Source organism: Oryctolagus cuniculus, chromosome X (genome assembly GCF_051225735.1).
Source record: "Oryctolagus cuniculus isolate XC-2025 breed Fujian yellow rabbit chromosome X, ASM5122573v1, whole genome shotgun sequence".
Classification (NCBI taxonomy): domain Eukaryota; kingdom Metazoa; phylum Chordata; class Mammalia; order Lagomorpha; family Leporidae; genus Oryctolagus; species Oryctolagus cuniculus.
This window is the reverse complement of record NC_142888.1, coordinates 18,636,756-18,656,501: the sequence shown is the minus strand read 5'-3', so window position 1 is coordinate 18,656,501 and position 19,746 is coordinate 18,636,756. Positions and strand designations below refer to the sequence as shown.

Below are 19,746 nucleotides of genomic sequence, written 5' to 3'. Positions count from 1 at the left end.
ATTGAGTTTAGTTTCATTGATTTCCACACAAGACTTTTTCTCTTTTTTAAAGTTTAAACATAATTAACTATCTTTGATTGGCAGTCTTCAGCAAGCCTTATCTAAATTAGATATTCCACACAGTTGCAGATTTGTCAGAGCACTTTCCTCAAAATTGATAGCGATACTTGCTGGTGTTATATCATTTTGTTGCATTTCAGATATGGAAAACAAAGAAAAAAAGAAATATTTGTTTTTATGCATATGTATTTTTTATTTTCCACTTTGCTTAGGAAACTAGATTATATAGATAAATCTTTGAGAATTTTTTTTAAAGCAAGACAGCAAAATAATTAACAACAAATTTGCTGTTTCTGTGTGTTCAATTTTAAGGAAATGCAATGCCAAGTTTGGATGAGGATTGAAATGTAAGGAGGAATTGAAAACGTATATATTTTGAGTATAGTTTACCAGTGTGAAATCATTGCTGTTAAAATTAACTTCTAGGCTGTTTAACATAGATAACATGCAAAGAAATAACAGACTTACTAAATGGAATACTGTTAGCAAATTAGAGGATCTCCTCTCCTGTATGTCTCTCATATTCAACAGGTAGAATTAATTGAAAGATTTCCCATTGAGTTCAGAAGAAATTATTGAACACTATGGGTTTTTAATCACAATTATAATGCAATTATGATCTTGTATTATAAACACTTCTTATAATTCTGAGGAAAACAGTAGCTTCTCAATGAATTAGAATTTGATAAAAATTTAGTATGTCTTACTTAAACTAAGTTTTTCATGATTAAAATGTGTTTATTGAATTAATAAATTCTGTAAGTATGTGAAGAACAACACCATGGACATACTGCAAAAAATTTTTTTTTGCCAGTACCAAGCTGTTTTGATTATAACTGTATTGTAGTATGTCTTGAAATGTGTTCTGATGTCTCTTTGTTTTTGTTGTATAAATTTGCTTTAGCTATTCGGGATCTCTCATATTTCCATATGAATTTTAGCATCATGATTTCTAGATCAAAGAAGAATGTTGTTAGTATTTTTATTGGGATTGCATTTAATGTATAAATTGCTTTCGGTAGAATGCACATTTTGTTGGTATTAATTCATCCATTCCAGCAACATGGAAGATTTTCCATTTTGTTGTATCTTCTATGTCTTTCTTTAATGTTTTGTAATCGTCATCGTAGAGATCTTTGACCTCCTTGGTTAAATGTATTTATTATTTATTATCACTGTTGTATCCAAGTGGAGACTGAACCAGCAGATGGAAGATCTCTCTCTCTCTCTCTGACTATGCCTTTGAAGTAAAATAAATAAATCTTCAAAAATAGTAATGAGATTTAAAAATACCATTTGATATGGTAGTATAAAGTAAGACTTCTCATTGATATGTCGTCTATTTGGGAAAATGGCTATTTATATTCAAATATGTCTTGCTGCATTTTTTCTGGGATAGGGTTTCATTGTACTTTCTAACCCTTTGAAAATTTTATTTTTAAAAGTACTTTGGTTGTACAAGGTTGTGGATAAAGGGTGATAATGTGATATGTGTATTAGGTGAGTGGCAATCAAATAAGCTTAGCATTTCCATCTAGTAAAACTTCAAATAAAATTTTATATAGACTCAGCAGTTGCACAGATTATGGGTACAGTGTGAATTTCAATTTATGTACACAATGTATACTAACCAAATCAATGCAACCAGTGTTTCCTTCTCATATCATCACTCTATGCTTGGAACTTCCAAGCTCCTCTTCCTTATATGTCCATTACTATATGTTATAACTTACTCTGAGTTATTGTCACCCCACTGTGCTGTGTGCTTTTAATCTATATTTGATTACAAATATTTGCTTCTGGCCTATCTTCAGATTTAATAATCCTCTGCTCAGCCTTGTTTAATTTGCTGATAAACCTGTCAACTTAGATCTTATTTTTACTTGTTGCATTTTATAGCACTGCAATTTTTTGATTATTCTTAAAACCTATTATTTTCATTTTTTCAGATTCCAGTTCTTTTGCAGTTTTCAATGTAGTGTCTTATCTCCTTGAACATTGTCAGTATAGCTATTTAGTCTCATTTTACACCCACAAACAGAAGCAAGAAGTCTTCAGAAAATTGCGCAAATGTTTATTACCAAAAAAGCACGGATTTCAAATATGATTGTATCAAAGTAAACTTACCTTAATACTACTTTCCCACAAACTTTTTGAGGTACCCACATATAGATACACTTTAAAATGTATATGTAGATATAGTATACATATAACATTCCCTAATATATATTTTATGTACATATATCCAAGTGATATATAGTCCTGGCTCTGACACTTACTAATGGCTTTGAGTAAGAGCCAGTCTGTTGGCTCCTTTGTTTATAATCTCAGATTCCTCAACTGTATATGGGATTAACAATTCACTTCCAATAGGATTAATAGGATATAACAATGATATTATATGTGGGATCAGTGAGGTGTCTGATATATAAGCACGCTTAAACTAGTTTTGTTTCATTAAAATCAGAGGTGACATGATGTAATTTGAAGTGTCAGGGGCTTTTAATTCTAATATTTTTTTCTCTAAAGGGCAACATAGTACCCTTTAATATCAAGTAAATGTGCATTCTACTTGCCTTCTCTTGAGTGCCATCTTTATAACCTGCAGCAAATTAGACATAATTTTGCCATTTTTGACCTTAAAATTGAATTTAATGGCACAGTTTTTGCAAGGCTGATTTGATAATTCAATATAATATCTGTAAATTTTCTGGCATTCTGAACGTTAGTAGAAATTTACCTTCCTCATCATAATCGCGCCCTAATTTATATTTCATAATTTCACATCTGTTTGTAGTATGATTGAGTTTGCTGATAGCTTAGAATAAAAAAAAAAAAAACAAGACAAAGGTTAAAACTAAACAATTCTTTCTGTTTTTTTTTTTTTTTCCTTTTGATATAGTCTTTGACACTTTGCCCCCCACGCGCTATCAGGAGACGATCAGTACCATTCGGACGTGGATCCAGCAGTCAGAACCCAAGCTCTCTATACCTCAGCTTAGTGTCACTGAATATGAAATCATGGAGCAGAGACTTGGGGAGTTGCAGGTCTGTAAAAATTTCAGTCATAAACAACACGATGCAGATCTCTTTGGCCAATGAATCACATCAGTGAAACCTTTAAATACTATTGAAATTAAAAGTCATAACAAGTATGTTAGTTCACCAGTGGAAAATATAAAGCATTAAAGATATAGCTTATGCATTGCACTCTGTGTGTGTGTGTGTGTGTCTGTCTGTCTGTCTCTGCATATAGTGTTTTTTTTCTTTAGCTACTTTGTTTCTTACAAAGAAGGGGTAAAGTTGTTTTTAAAATATCATTTTAGTGCCAGAATTTTCATAGAACATATTTTTTGCCATTTTTTTCTGGGATATATTTTTGTTAGACTATTTTGTTTAGTTATTTATTTTTGGCTTCAAAGGCCAGAGCTGGGCTCATCTGAAGCTAGGAGCCAGGAGCTTCCTCCTGTTCTCCCATATGAGTGTGGGCAGTCATCTACTGCTTTCTCAGGCCATAGCAGAGAGCTGGATCAGAAGAGGAGCAGCCAGATGAGAACCAGCAGCCATATGGGATGCCGGTACCATAGGCAGAAGGTTAACCTACTGTGCCACAGCCCTAGCCCCTAGACTATTTTTTTTTTTTGTATTTTCTAATGCTTTACAACTTTTATTTTTAAAAGTACTTAGTTGTATTGTTTCTGGATAAAGAGTGATAATGTGATACATGTATTAGATGGATTGGAATCAAATAAGCTTAGCATTTCCATCTACTGTAGTTAGAGTCTGTAGTTTAAACTCCCTTAGTTATACAATAATTGAAGTTATTTATATATACAGACATGAATCAATAAAATTAGGTATACTAAAACTTTTTTATTAAGATCTGTTTTGGATATGCTTAATGTTTATAAGAATAGGCAGACTATTAGAGTATGTTAATATTTGCAAGTAACTCACAAAATTGTAAAATTTAAGTTACTGCTAGTTATTTTATAACATCATTTTATAATTTTATAATCATCTACTTTGTTTAAATTTGTGAATCACAGAACTTTCACCTTGTATTCACTTAATTTAGCTGAAACTAATAAATTATCAACTAGTATAAATGTATTTTGTTTTTATATTGAGGCATTACAAAGTTCTCTGCAAGAGCAACAAAGTGGCCTAACCTATCTCAGCACCACTGTGAAAGAAATGGCAAAGAAAGCACCGTCTGAAATTAGTCGCAAATATCAGTCAGAATTTGAAGAGATTGAGGGACACTGGAAGAAGCTCTCCTACCAACTGGTGGATCATTGTCAAAAGTTAGAGGAGCAAATGAATAAACTTCGAAAAATTCAGGTATTCCCTGATTGTAATTCCTAGACTCATTTTCATTAACTTGTTTTTCCCCTGACAATGCATTGTAGAACTTAAAGGTAAGTAGAAATTTGACCTTCAGTGTCCTTCAATGTCAGTAATAAGATCAAAGGACTTTTTTTTTTTTTTTTTGCTCAAAAACATGCAATTTTATTACTTTGTCCAAGAGGACGAGGATTAAATGTTATGCTTCTTGGATTTTCTTTAGAAGGAATTTTTAAATTTGTTTTACTAATTCTAACAGTAGGATTTTAGCATATTTTAGCTTAATAATTTTCAAAACCATTCATTCCTTTAGTCTGATTGCCCTTTAAAGTGTCCCCTACATTTTAATAAAATTAAAAATTATAAATATTGTATCATAATTTCAATGTCATCTTTTACTTCTAAGTGCATTATTAAGTTTTGCCCTATCTCCTTCTTCTACAAACCAAATTCTACTCACTTAACTCATTTGAGTAGTGCCACCATATTAATAACTACTCAAACTAAAAGTAGTAAACCAACAATTAACTTGTAGTCTAAAAGTCTAACATATTTGTAAATATAGGTATTGTCTACCTTGGGTGGCCAGTTATGGTAAACTACCTTAGCTGTAAAAGAAACTTCAAAAGCATCATGGCACAATGGAAACTCATGGGAACAAGATGCCTGTGCACTTAAATTCCAGTCTACCTACTTAGTTGTTTGTTCTCATACTTTACAAAAACACTAAATACAGCTGAAACATTCTGCAAAGCACAACATATATGTATACATTCCTCTACTTGTAAACATATTTGTAGTGCATGTATATAGAAATACATGCATGAAAACATGTATCACTTGCCCAAACAAGTGGCCAAAGAGGGTACAATTACACTATTCTGACCATTAAGGAGCCCATATTCACTTTGAGAGAGGTGGGTATACTCATTTGCTATTGTTTCTGAAATAAATTATTGCAAATGTAATGATTTCAAGCAATACAAACATATCATCTTACAGTTCTGAAGTCAGAAGTCCAAAATCAGTCACAGAATACCGAATCCAAGTTGTCAATAAGGCAATGTCCCTTTTGGAGGTTTTCAGAGAGATTTACTTGGCATAATTCACTCCTAGGTGGTATAATCATTCCTTCCCTTGTTCCTCCTAGTTTACCCTCCCTGCCCCATTCTTCCCTATGTCTCTTCTCCCTGGACTTCCCTCCTTTGTAAGAACTGACCATTACCATCTACCCAGGTAGATAATCCAGGATAATTTCCCCATCTGGAAATTCTTAACTTTATCACATCTGCAAATTCCTTTTTCACATTCTAGGTAACATTTGTGAATGTAGATTGCTTGGGAGGGTAGTATTGCTATTCAGATCAGCAAAGTCTGTAAATGAAGCAGCATGATGACATTATAACAATAGGCAGGAATGAAATCCAGCGCAGTCAGGGAGAAGGGGATATGAAATATTCTTGGAACGTGAGTCATTTCAACTATAGCTTGAACACACAGAATTTAGTCACCTAATAAAGACGAAGAAAGAGCACCTGACCAAAACAAATGGCATATTCAATGAACTGGAAATAGTTCAATATTGGGGAGAATAATGCAAATAGTATACAAAAAAATTATGGAAAATGCATATTATGAAAAAACTATTCATGGGTTTCAAAATTTTCTGTACCAAATACACATTTTAATTGCATTGCTCAGGACTTTTAAAGTACTTTGGTATATTTTTGTAGATGATAAAACCTATAGTTGGAAAAATGTAATGGTGATGGGGTTAATGAAGACACCAACAAGAGTAAGGGACTATTATCAATATTTTAAAGAAGAAAATATAAAATGATAGTTGAGTTTTCAAAAAATCACCATAAAAAGAGGAAGGAGAAAGGGAATTTACTGACATCAGTGTGGAAAAGCGAGTAGAGGTGGTAAGACTGAGGCAGATACCACAAACAGCAAGTATAGTGATGACAAGTCAATAGAAAGAACTTAACAAGGACATGGGAAATGTGGAAGAGGAGCAAAGCTAGGCTTAGCAGGTATCAAGCAAGGTCGTATCATTGAAGATCTTAGTTAAAGTCCTTTGCTTTTAATGTTAATATATTAATGGGGGAAATTTTTGTGTAGTACATATTTTCAATAGAAGCTTCAGAAGACGAAATTAGCACGTGCAGCTAGCATAGTTCAATTGTGTAGAAGTAAAGAAGTGACAATTTTACATTTGAAAAGTAGCAGAAAAATGTTAATATAAGAGAAATGGAAAGTAGTTGGATTCTATAAGTGATAAAAGATGACCTTTTTTCAACTGATCATGAATTCAAGCTGCTCAAATAAATTAGAAATTTAACACAGAAGCTTTCTCTATGAAGTTGATAAAATCTTGGCTTGAAAGTTCCCAACTGGAGGGACTATTTAAACTGTCAACTACAGGAAACAATTTGTAGAAGTTCAAGTTTAGAGAAGCTATAAAGACACCATTACATTGAGTTTATTGTTCATAGTTTGTTTTATGTACTGTAAGGGCACATTGTTAGTATTATCATGAGTTGTTTTTTAACTTGAAGTTTCTCTAGAGGGTGATATGATTTAATGTTCTCCAGAGTAACATCATAAAACCACATTTGGTAATTTTTTTTTATATTTAACAATAGCAGACTTCATACATCAATGCTCATACAGTAGACCATAAAAATGCTAAAAATACTATTTTCCTGAAAAGCTACTTAGAGACATCCTTCAAACACAGGAATTGTTTCTGGGCTTGTACTTAGATATTGCTGTGATTAACTGTGTTATGAGCAATCAGCACACCAATAATGCCTTAAAATGTATCTCTTATTCCAGAATCACATAAAAACTCTAAAGAAGTGGATGGCTGAAGTTGATGTTTTCCTAAAGGAGGAATGGCCTGCGCTTGGGGATTCTGAAATTCTAAAAAAGCAGCTGAAACAATGCAGAGTAAGACTTTTATATGATTCCTGTCACATAAAGACTTTTTTATGGATACTGTTATTGGCTGGATCAGTGGTTAACAGCCAGGGGCAATTTTGCTTCCCCATTACACCCAGGGGATATTTTACAGTGTCTGGAGACATTTTTCTTGGTCTCAAATCGAGTGGGGCATTCATACTACTGGCATCAATGGGGAGAGTCCAGGGATAGAGTAGCATCCTACAATGCACGGAAGAGCCCCTAAAACAGTTTTCAGCCCCAGATTTCAGTAGTGCCAACATTAAGAAACCCCATATTAAATAACTGAGAAATTAAATAACTGAGAAATAGACAAAACTTTGCTTTTTACTCAAGTCTCGCTTAATGAGATAATTTTAATATAAAATACAGTATAATTTAGAGGTAAAAAATCATTTGAGCTACTATTTTTATCTTATTGCCAATTAGTATTTGTACTGTATTCCCTCCCATGTATAATGCATTGTACTACAACACAATATGGATTTTCAAAACGATATTCATTATACTACTGTCATCCTGCAGGAAGAAAATAATGTGGCTCTTTAAATAACTTTCTTTACAAATACAAGCTAAAAAGCAAATCTACCTTAGAAATAACCTTCACACCCATCATGCTATCAACAATTACTGCAGTATCCTGCATTTGAAAAACAGAATCCTTTCAAAAATAGTAATGTACAAAGCCCATCATTTTCATGCATGTTTCAAACAAATATTAAATTTATTTCCTTTTCTTTCTTATAGGAGTAGAATACAGATAATTGCATACTTCATTCATACCCTAATAACCACTGAACATGTTTTTGCAAGACTATTGTAGAGATACCTGTCTCTGTCATTACATGTGAATGTCGAATTTTAAAGAACAAATTCCACACAGACTGCCATTATTTCTAATGACATGTTTTCTAACTTTATTGCTTTTCTATGGGGTGATGATTTTTGCAGCCAGTTCAAGTTGTGTTGTTTCCTTAGCTTTTAGTCAATGACATTCAGACAATCCAGCCTAGTCTAAACAGTGTCAATGAGAGTGGACAGAAGATAAAGAATGAGGCTGAGCCAGAGTTTGCATCCAGACTTGAGACGGAACTCAGAGAACTTAACAGTCAGTGGGATCACATGTGCCGACAGGTATGGACAGCCCAACCCCATTGTGTTTCCCTCAATTTAATTCCCAAAATTTTTTTAATGTCTCCTTTACCAGTTCCTGTATTCAAAACTTTGTTCTTGACTATGTTGATGCTTTAAAGCCTCAAATTACTCTTTTGTAACATATACAAATAGTTTTATAATAGGGATTTTAAATATTTTCTTATTTTGAGGCCTAACATGAACTTCTTGAACATTATTATTATACTGAAAAACAAATTCCCACTACAAGACATTATTTTCATTGGATTTTTCTCCAAGACATAAATTGACAATCATAATTGGATTTACAACATATGTTTTATATACATATATTTAATACAGGAATAAAATGAATTGCATACATGCATGTGCAAATGTGATAAATGCTATTTACTTCTGGTTAAGATTCAAAGTTTGTCTTATTTAATACAAACAGTTATTAGTAACTGAATGGGAATAAAAATTAAATGACTATAACTTCATATCTTTGTTCCTTGTTTTTATACAGTAGAATATTTTATAGATATTTATTTTAATTTTAAAGATTAAATTATGGAAAATTATGTGATAAGTGGTGTATATTGAATATTTCTCATTCAAAGGATAATATTTTTTATCCTAAAGCACTGATTACTTTTAATTTACCAATACAATTTTTGAATTTAATGAGAGGTCTCAATTTATGTATGTTAGAGGTTGTCGGTCTTTGTGCTTTTCTAAGTAAACTTTCAAAGTTGCAAAGAAATAATGCCAAAAGGCAAAAACTAGATTGCAGATAAATTCAGAAAAGTAAAAGGCAAGGCAAGTTGCCCAGCTAATACAGTCACTGACGAATGCTCAACAGTTCTATTAACTTATAGATGAGATAGCCCTGGGCCAGCAAACTTGGTTTCTTCTAGAATAATTCTGTGCTAGAAGAGTCGTTCCGGAAAAAAAATATTACTTAAATAATAGATTACACCATTGATGTTTTCCTGGAAGGGCAGTGTGAAAGGTATTTGTTTGTTGAATGTTCTTAATGGAGAATATAAAGAACACCAGCAATTTATTTAAAGAAAGGGAAAAAAATAGGAAAATAATGAAAGTCAACAATCTTACTGAAACCTTAAGGTTATTACCTTTTATAGAAGTGTAATTTTTAAAATATCTTGATTTTTAAAATGTTTTTGCTTAAGACCTTGTGTCTGCAGTAATGCATAGCAAGAATCAGTTGTTCAAGAGAACTATTTTAAGCATATCAGCCTCCTGCAAAAAAAAAAATACATATATTTAAGTCATAGTCATGTTCTGATCCTATTTTCTCATCCTGGAATATTTTATGTCTCCCTGCCTCTTTTTGGAATATCACTCTATCCATGCTCTAATTTGGTCAGCAAATGACCCAGGTTTTACAAAAGAAAAACAAACAACAAAAAAAATGAAACAAACAAGCAAAAAACACCCACATGTTCTACAGGGTAAGAGGAAAGCAAAAACAATGCTTTTAAAGCAGGGAAGCCAGGCTGGGGTGTTGATACCAATTCAGTGTTCCAGAGAGAGGAATGGAAATGTGTGTAAATCTATGCATTATATAAATGTCTACACAACAAATGAGCATGTGATGTTCTCTCTTTGGTTAAAATATATTTTTTATTAGCCACCAAGGTCTGGAAAATAAATATTAACTTATCCAAATGGATGTTAGACTTGTAGATGCCATGAGTTCCTATGACCTGATGATTCTGAAAATATTCAGTGGTTAAAATTATTTACATCCTAAATTTTAAGTATCTAAATGAAAATATCAAGATTCTTCTTATTTCTACAACAAAAACACAGCTATTATTAAAACAGCTTACCAATTAAGAAAGAAGGGAAGGTGGAATAGAAGGAAAGAGATATTTAATTACATATATATATATATATACACACACACATACATGTGCTTATATGATCATAAACTTATATTTACTGGAATATATAAATATTAAAATTTAGTATTAGACATAAGCGGGAATAAATGAGACATAGTACTTACCCTTATGGAGATTATAATTTAGTGGAGAAGATGGAAAGTAAATGAGCTAATACGTTATCACACCTCATTTTATTTGTTGGTAAGTGCTCTGAACTTAATAAGAATTCTCTGAATGAGAGTAATAGGAACGAGGAAATTGCTTTCTTTTCAGGTTCAGTAAGATCTTTTCTGAAGAGGTGAAATTAAAGCTGATTCCTGATTACTGAAAAGAAACTGACAGTTGGATATGTTAGACCAGAGACATTCTGGAGAGAGAAAGGAAGGGGAGGAACTTCTTAGGGAACAAAGTGCTAAGCATGTTTCAGGGATTTAAAGGAAGCTGCTGGAAGAAAAACAGCATTGAGCCAGGAAAAAGTGAATGGAAAATAAGAGTAATAAATGAACTTATATAAGACACAATGAGGATTAAATCTGTATGTCAAGTACATTGGGAAACTATCAAAGACTTAACACAGGAGTGGCATTGTTTTAGGAATTTGCCCCCCATTTTTTATTCCAGGATCTTGTGGCAGCATAAGATAAGAATTTGAAGCAAAGGCATAAGTAAAGTGCATTAATGAGAGTAGGATTTATTTGAAATGAAGACCATGAATACACATTCAGGCTTCAGTATGGGTAAACTCACAAGGAGAGAAGCTCCCATGACAGCACCAGAGAAAAAGACCTGCCCAAGGGAAAAGGAAAAAAAAAAGGGGGGGGGACTCCCAGTGGTTGCCATTTGGGAGGAGGAGGTAGTGTCCTAATTTAATATGCAAGTGGGGTGGAGTTTGAACAGTGTTTAATATGTGTGAGGCCCTCTGGAGCTCAGCTTCTATATGCTCAGCATGGCAGCTTCTCCGTCGTCATGTAGGATACTCGGTGTGTCATGGGAAAGTGGGAATACTGTATTGGCATGTAATGGAGTGGAGTTAAGGTGCAGGGATAGATAAAAACTGGAACATTTTCCCACTCAATTTTCCCTCCCTCCCTCCCTGCCTAGTTCCCCCATATCAGCATCACTTGAAGTGATTGTATAAAAGTCTGTTATATATATTTCCATTGTATGAGGAATGATAAAAAGTGGAAATAGGTAGGAATGGCAGTTGTCAAGATAGAACATATTACTGGCAAAGATATAATATTAATGAATATTGAGAGATATAAAGACATTTTACATAATTATCATCCTGTGATATCATGCTTAGCTTGCTGTCCAAATCTCTTCCAGTATTTTCCCAAGTTACTCCAGAGAACTGGAGATGGTTTCAGTAATTATTGCTCTGTCAAATTACTCTGTGTGCACGTGCACACACACGTTTTCCCATTCTACATGTTATTCTCAGCAAACTGAGCTGAAGTACCTAATGTGGCTCAAACTTGGCTGAGACTTCTGTCTTCCATGATTAGTTTCCAGAAGGTTTATTTCCTTTGTGTGGACAACACCATGTTTGTATAACATGATTGTGTTTTTCCCTTCTGTTTCTGCCAACCTATTAGGCTAGTTCTTCCTTGTCATATTTTTGATGAAGACTTTTACACTCACATTTTCTGAGAACTACAATTCCATTCCTAACGTGAAACATTGCTTCCTTCATTGTTATTAGATCTCATTAGAAATGGCAGTAGTTGCTGAAGGGAGATGCTTACTGAAAGACCAGAAAAAAAGATGAGGTAAAATCAGCATATTCAGAGTTGTGTATCTTGAGGTACAGTGTAGGACATGGTAACTTTAAATAAAGAAGAAAGTCAGTCTGGGACTAAGGGAGAAACAGAGTATACCCACTGAGTAAAGTCATCAGTGGTCCATATTGGTCATGTTTGTTTTAGATGGGAAGACAACCAACATGCATCTGAAATTCAAGTAGGATATTTGAACTCAGCTTATAAACTATGTTCACAAGAATAAAGAATTCTTATTTTCCAGTGAAAGTATTTCCCCACTCTTCATCCCCTAAAATTCTTGGCCAAACTGAGTAATACCTGAACACTTGGGAGTGGAAAAGATTGTTTTTCTTGTTTAAACCACTATGTTGAAGTATGATTGACATACAAAATACTCTCTATGCTTACTGTTTATAACTTGATGAGTCTGGGGATAAGTGTGTACTCATGAGACCATTATCATAGTCCAGGCCGTAATCTTATCCATCACCTCCAAAATGTCTCTTCTTCCTCCATTTTATTTAAATTTTAAGGAACTGTTTTCTTCTATAGGAAGAACATTTAGCCAAAGATCTATCCTCCTAATGAGTTTTTAAATAAAAAAAAACAGTATTGTTAATTCGAGACCATATGTTGTACAGTATATGTCCAGAACTTATTCATCTCACATAACTGAAATTTTGTACAATTAAACATCATGTCCCCCAATCTCTCCTCTCCCTAGCCCCTTGAAACTACTATGTGTCCTCTGGTTCTAAGAGCTTTGGTTAATTAATTAATTTATTTTTAAGGTTAATTAATTATTTGAAAAGCAGAATGACAGGGAAAAACAGGGAAGGAGGGAAGGAGGGAAGGAGGGAAGGAGGAAGGGAGGGAGGGAGGGAGGGAGAGAGAATCTTCCAGCCTCTGGTTTATTCCCCAAGTATCAGCAACTGCAAAGGTTGGGTGAGGTTGAAGCCAAGAGCATCCAGTCTTTTATGAGGATGAGAGGTACATGAGTACTTTTTCCATTATCTGCAGCCTCCCAAGTGTATCAGCAGGAAACTAGATTGGAAGTGGAGCAGCCAGGACACAAACAGGTGCTCATATGGAATTGAGGCATTGCAGGGGACAACTTAACCTGCTTCACCAGAATACCAACCTCTGTGAAGAGATTTTTAACCTCTCTGTGATTTGATTCCCTAGTTTTTAAAATATGGGCTATCAATGCTTACCTCATAAGAATTTAAAATTATTAAATGAATAAATCTTGGCATGAAATATAGACCAGTAACTAGCACAGAGTAATCATGAAGTCCATGTGTGGTAAATAAAATAAATGAAAAAGAAATGTAAGTATACACATATAAAACACGAAACATGCATATTTTGAAGTTAATAATGTATGATTATATATTTCAATTATTAATGACTATAAATTTATAATAGTTGCAATGAACAGTAGATTTAGAGATCAGGTGGGTGTCATTTTAAATAACTTGTAGGTCATTCATTTTCTTTCTTAATATATCTTTTGGGGATAGCCTTCCACACATCTTTATTCAAATTTCTAACAGTTTTTCTTTACTCTGTACTCTATGACAATTAACTAGATTCCTCTCTCTCTCTCTCTCTCTCTCTCTCTCTCTCTCTCTCTCTCTTTCTCTTTCTCTCTGAGAAATTAGAAGTATTTATAGGGAAGTTGTAAATATTCCCAGTGACCATCAGGTAAGCTTCATGAAAGCTCCTTCCTTCTGTATAGATGACCTTTCTGAGTTTATAAGGGGAGCTCTACCACTTAGGTACTATATCCCTTTCCCTATTTTCTGCACAAAAACATTACAACAGCCACTGAATAGTACCCTATTTCCTACCTCTGTTCTCTACTAGATCATTCTTAATAGCTAAGAAGGAGCCTGCATTATCATCTCTCATTAAAAACAATCCTTGGTTAACCCCATAATCCCGCTAGACATCTCTCCGTTTACATTCTTTACAGAAATTCATTTTATCTCCCTTCTACTGCTTCCATTATTTCTTGATGTTACCTAATCAAAATTTTATCATCTCCACTCCACTGAAGCACATTTTCAGATTCCCCTGTGAATTTATATCACTAAATCTAGCATTTAGTCTTTATCTTTGTTAAGTTGGCTGCTATAACATCAGTCTTCCCAGTTCTCTTGTAGCTTGATTTCTTTAGCTTGCTGACCATGCTCAGTATCTTTGGTGTTTCCATTACCCTGACTGCTGAAATAGGAAGTATTCCAGGGCTCACTGTTCATAACTTCTCCTCTTTTCTGTCATCATTAACTCCATAAGGTAAACTCATCCAGCCTCATGGTTTTATTTATTTATTTATAATCAGCAACTCCCATATACTGATTGACTCTCCAAATGCCAAGTAGAACTCAATCCAGGTCTCCCACATGGGTGGTGGAGACTCAATTACTTGAGCCATTGCTTGCTGCCTTCCAGAGAATGATTTAACAGGTAACTGGAATCAGAAGCATTGCCTGTATATGAACCCAGAAATTCTGACATGGAATGTTGTCTACTACCAAGTGGTCATAACTGTTGCACTAAAATCCCACCCAGCCTCATGGATTTACATATAATATATATTTTTTTCTTCTGCAGTTTTCATTAACTGCACTTTTCTCATAAATCTCAGAGCTGTATACCTATCTGTACTCTATCCTTCCATGTAGATGAATAATAGACACACTAAATCTAACACTTTAACCCTAGACTTTTCCTTGTCCCAAGAAATATCAACTCCATCCTTCAAGATACCTAAGGCAAAGCCTTTGAGGTCCTCTTGTCTTCTATACTTGCATTTCTTTTACACACATATATCAAATTTGTCAGCAAATGTTGCTGGTTCTACCTACAAAAATCCCATAATCCGAGATTTTTTTTTTTACCATCTTCTGCACTCACCCTGGACAAAGCCACCATTCTTTGTCTCCTAGATAAAATTTCCTGAATTCTTTCCCTAGTCCCACCTTTGCCAGTTCCCATAGAGCATGTTTGAAGCACAGCAGCCAGATTGAGACTATTAAAATACCAAATTATTTCACTCCTCTCCTGAAAACCTTTCATTAACAATCCAAGATATCCTTTATCAAATCTAAGCCTGTGTGTTGGTATATGCAACACTTCTGAGAGGAGTTAAAACATAGTTTGTTTTCCATAGTATGCTGGTAGAAATTTAGTATTTGCTAATATGAACATTGATCTGTCATGTAGTTATAGGAACACACTTGGGAGAAAATGTAGTTTTATTGACTTCTGCTGTGTGTTGGCCACACAGATATAAATAATTTACAACAAGGGAAAACCGGTCTGGAATGTTACTTTATATGTGAGAAAAAATAGAAAATTGTTTTTGCAACAATGATGGGAGAAGATAACTAATGACATAACTCTGAAAAACATTTATATTTAAGTATTATCAAGTAGAAAGAAGCCAGCGAGGCTACTGGGAAAAGAAAATGACCAAAGAAAAAGGAAGAGCAGTGATCTGATTCTGAAATATCAAGGAAATAAAGGATTTCAAGAAATCAACTTTAGTTATGAGACGCAAGTTCTCAATAAGAGGGAGGTTAGGTAATAGATCGTTTGGAAAGTACACATTAGGTTTAGAATTCAGAAATCCTTGATGAACTTAGTAAGAGGTCACAAAAACACAGTTATAGTTGGAAATTATGGAAAGAACAGTAAACAGAGACAGGAGTAGACTGTTTTTCAAAATAATGCTATGTTAAGTTATGGTAAGATGGATGTTTAAATTTTAAATCATGGGGATGGGTATGAGCATATTTATAGGATGGCCTAAAAGAAGCAAGATAGCAGATTTTAAGACATTGTAATGGAGGAAAATACAAAGGGAATATACAAAAAGTAACCGATTTCAGAACATTTTGCTCTGAACAGCAGTCGATGACTGTGGGGAAGTCCAAAGGCATCCCTTGTTCTGAGACGAGAGATTAAATAAAGTGTGTTTGAGTGTGGAAGACAGTGGTGAAGAGCTTTCTATTTTACATATTGTGACAAGGCAATGTAATCAATTTAAACTGTATAGTAGATTAGTTAGCTTAAGGCAAGCATTTTGGAATCACTAATATGATAAGGCTAAGGGAATAATGTAAATTTAACCTAAACCATTTCACAGTTGATGAATTGAGCTGCTATAAACATGAGGGTACAGATAACACTCATATGCTAATTTCATTTCCTTTGGGTAAATTCCTAGGAGTGGGATGGCTGTGTCATATCGTAGATCTATTTTCAGCTTTCTGAGGAATCTCCTTACTTTCCAAAATGGCTGTACTAGTTTACATTCCCACCAGATTTGTAGTAGGGTACTTTTTATTCTACATCTTCACCAGAATTTGTTATTTTTTTGATTTTTGAATTTTGGATGATAACTATTCTAACTGGAGTGAGGTAAAACTTCATTGTGATTTTTGTTTGCATTTTTCTGATGGCTAGTGATACTGAACTTTTTTTCATGTGTCTGTTGCCCATTTGTATTTCATCCTTTGAAAAATGATTCTTCATGTCTTTTGCCCATAACCAGATTATTTATATATCCTGGATATTAATCCTTTATCATTTACATAGCTTGCAAATATTTTTTCCCATTCTGTCGGTTGCCTCTTCACTTGGTTGAGTGTTTTGTTGTGCCGAAGCTTTTTAGCTTGATGTAATTCTGTTTGTCTATTTTTGCTTTGATTGCCTGTACTTCTGGAGTCTTTTCCAAGAAGTCTTTGCCTATGCCACTCCCTTGCAGAGTTTCCCCATTGTTTTCCTCTCGTAATTTCATGGTATCAATTCATATATTTATATCTTTGATCCATTTAGAGTTAAATTTTTTATAAGGTGTAAAGTAGGAGTCTTATTTCCTACTTCTGCATTCATAGATCCAATTCTGCCAACACCATTTATTGAAGAGACTGTCCTTTCTCCAGGAAGTGATTTTCGTTTGTCAAAGATTAGTTGGATTATAGGTGCATGGGTTAATTCTGAGGATTTTGTTCTGTCCCACTGGTCTGCTGTCTATTTTTTGTACCATTACCAGACTGTTTTGATTATAACAACCCTGCAATATGTATTGAATTCTGGTATTGTTATGCATCTGGCTTTGTTTTTATTGTTTGGATTGCTTTAGCTTCTCAGGGTCTCTATTGATTCCATATGAATTTTAACATCATTTTTTTCCTAGATCTGAGAAGGATGTGCTTGGTGTTTTTATTGGGTTCACACTGAATCTATAAATTACTTTGGGTAGTATGGAAATTTTGATCATATTAGTTCTTCCAATCCAGGAACACAGATTTTTTTTTCATTTTTTGTGTCATTTTATATTTCTTTCCCTAATGTTTTATAATTTTCATTGAAGAGATATTTAACATCCTTGGTAAATTTATTTGAAAGTATTTAAATTATTTTTAGCTGTTGGGAATGGTTTTAATCTTACAAATTCTTTCTCAGCCATGTTATTCATGTATACAAAGTTTAATGATTTTTTGTGTTGATTTTATAGCCTGCAACTTTGTCAAACTCTTATGAGTTTCAATGGTCTCTTAGTAGAGTCTTTTGGTTTCCGTAAATATAAGATTATATCATCTGAAAACATGGATAATTTGGCTGCCTCCTTTCCAATTAGTATCCGTTTGATTTCTTTTTCTTGCTTAATAACTCTGGCTAAAATGTCTAGAACTGTATTAAATAACAGTGATGAATGTGGGAATTCTTAGTAGAAATGCTCCCAGCTTTTCCCCATTCAATATGATGCCGACTATGGGTTTGTCATATACTGCCTTAATTGTGTTGAGATATGTTCCATTTATACCCAGTTCACTTAATGTTTTTTTTTTGATCATGAAAGAATGTTGTATTTTATCAAATGCTTTCTCTGTATCTATTGAGGTAATCATGTGATGCTTATTCATCAATTTGTTAATGGGATGCTTCACATTTATGGGTTTGTGTTTGTTTAACCATCCATGCATCCCTGGAATAAATCCTATTTGATCAAGGTGGATCATCTTTTGATGTGTTTTAGATTTAATTAGCTTGTATCTTTTTGAAAATTTTTGCATCTATGTTCATCAGGGATAGTGGCCTACAGTGATGTTTGTTTGTTGTATCGTTACCTGGCATTGGAATTAAATGATGCTTGAGTCATGAAAGGAGTTTGGGAGGATTTCCTCCCTCTCAATTGTTTTGAATAGTGTGAGAAGTAGGGTAACTGGATAAAGCAAATGTTGAGTATATACACAGTGAAATACTACTCGGTTATAAAAAAATGAAATCCTGTCTTATACAACAAAATGGATGCAACTGGAGACCATTATGCTTATTGAAATCAGCCAGTCCTAAATCCCAAAAAGACAAATATCATATTTTTCTATGATATATGACAGTTAATATAGAATATAAATTTTTTTTTAATTCTTATTTATTTTTTTTTATTTTTTGACAGGCAGAGTGGACAGTGAGAGAGAGAGACACAGAGAGAAAGGTCTTCCTTTTGCCGTTGGTTCACCCTCCAATGGCCGCCGCGGCAGGCGCGCTGCGGCCGGCACACCGCGCTGATCTGATGGCAGGAGCCAGGAGCCAGATGCTTTTCCTGGTCTCCCATGGGGTGCAGGGCCCAAGCACCTGGGCCATCCTCCACTGCACTCCCTGGCCACAGCAGAGAGCTGGCCTGGAAGAGGGGCAACCGGGACAGAATCCGGCGCCCCAACCGGGACTAGAACCCGGTGTGCCGGCGCAGCTAGGCGGAGGATTAGCCTAGTGAGCCGCGGCGCCGGCTTAGAATATAAAATTTTTAAGAATGGAACTGATATCTTATGATTTCATTATTTATAGCCTTTGTCTATACTTCTGTGGAACAGTGACCTTTCTACTTTCTACTTGTTGAACATTATTGATGAATTAAAATTACATTATTATAGTACTTAAAAGAATGGAAGGAGGTAGATTAACAGGGAGGGAGAGAGGGAAGTATGGTTATCTTCTTAGAATTGTATCTATGAAATATATCAAATTTGTTCTCTATATTAACAAAACTTTTTTAAACAAAACCTTTCACAGAATTCTATCTATATATGTAACCAAAAAACTCCCCCACCCCACCCCATCTCTCTCTCTTTATCTTTGATTAGCTGTAGAGTTGTTGAATGTTACATTTGAAGAAGACCTTGGAAATCATCTAGTCCAACTGTTAGGTTAGTTGTGAAGCTAAAATATAGAGAAATGATGTTTCTGGTTTCACTTAGCTTACTGGGGATTAAATCCAGGTGTTCTTACTCTGTAGCTGTTCTTCTTCCCGATAAACTCATGCTTTCACCTCAGAATAGCCAAATACCTTTCTTTCCTTAAAAATAAATTACTTTTGATTCTTTTCCTCTCATTTAGTTTTAAAGCATGGAGTACATTTTCATACTGCAAGTTTTGATTAACTTGTTCTCTATAACCACACGGAGTGTTTTGTATCTTACCTCTAAACTCAAAATTGTGTATTGAGCAACTTTTCATTTCAGCTGGAATGATGCACTGGTGACACATAATATTCTATGATATGTTTG

The 19,746-nt window shown here is 34.1% G+C and overlaps 1 protein-coding gene across 15 annotated transcripts in view; it reads left to right on the top strand.

The window, feature by feature from the left end:
* Positions 1-19,746, top strand: part of DMD (dystrophin) — a 2,249,390-nt gene that overhangs the window by 866,677 nt on the left and 1,362,967 nt on the right. For all 15 annotated transcript variants that reach the window (XM_070067426.2, XM_051827673.3, XM_070067427.2 and 12 more), the window contains 4 exons: positions 2,963-3,108; positions 4,192-4,404; positions 7,249-7,362; positions 8,353-8,508. In XM_070067426.2, the coding sequence (XP_069923527.2) occupies positions 2,963-3,108; positions 4,192-4,404; positions 7,249-7,362; positions 8,353-8,508 (629 nt within the window). The remainder of the gene's footprint in view (positions 1-2,962; positions 3,109-4,191; positions 4,405-7,248; positions 7,363-8,352; positions 8,509-19,746) is intronic.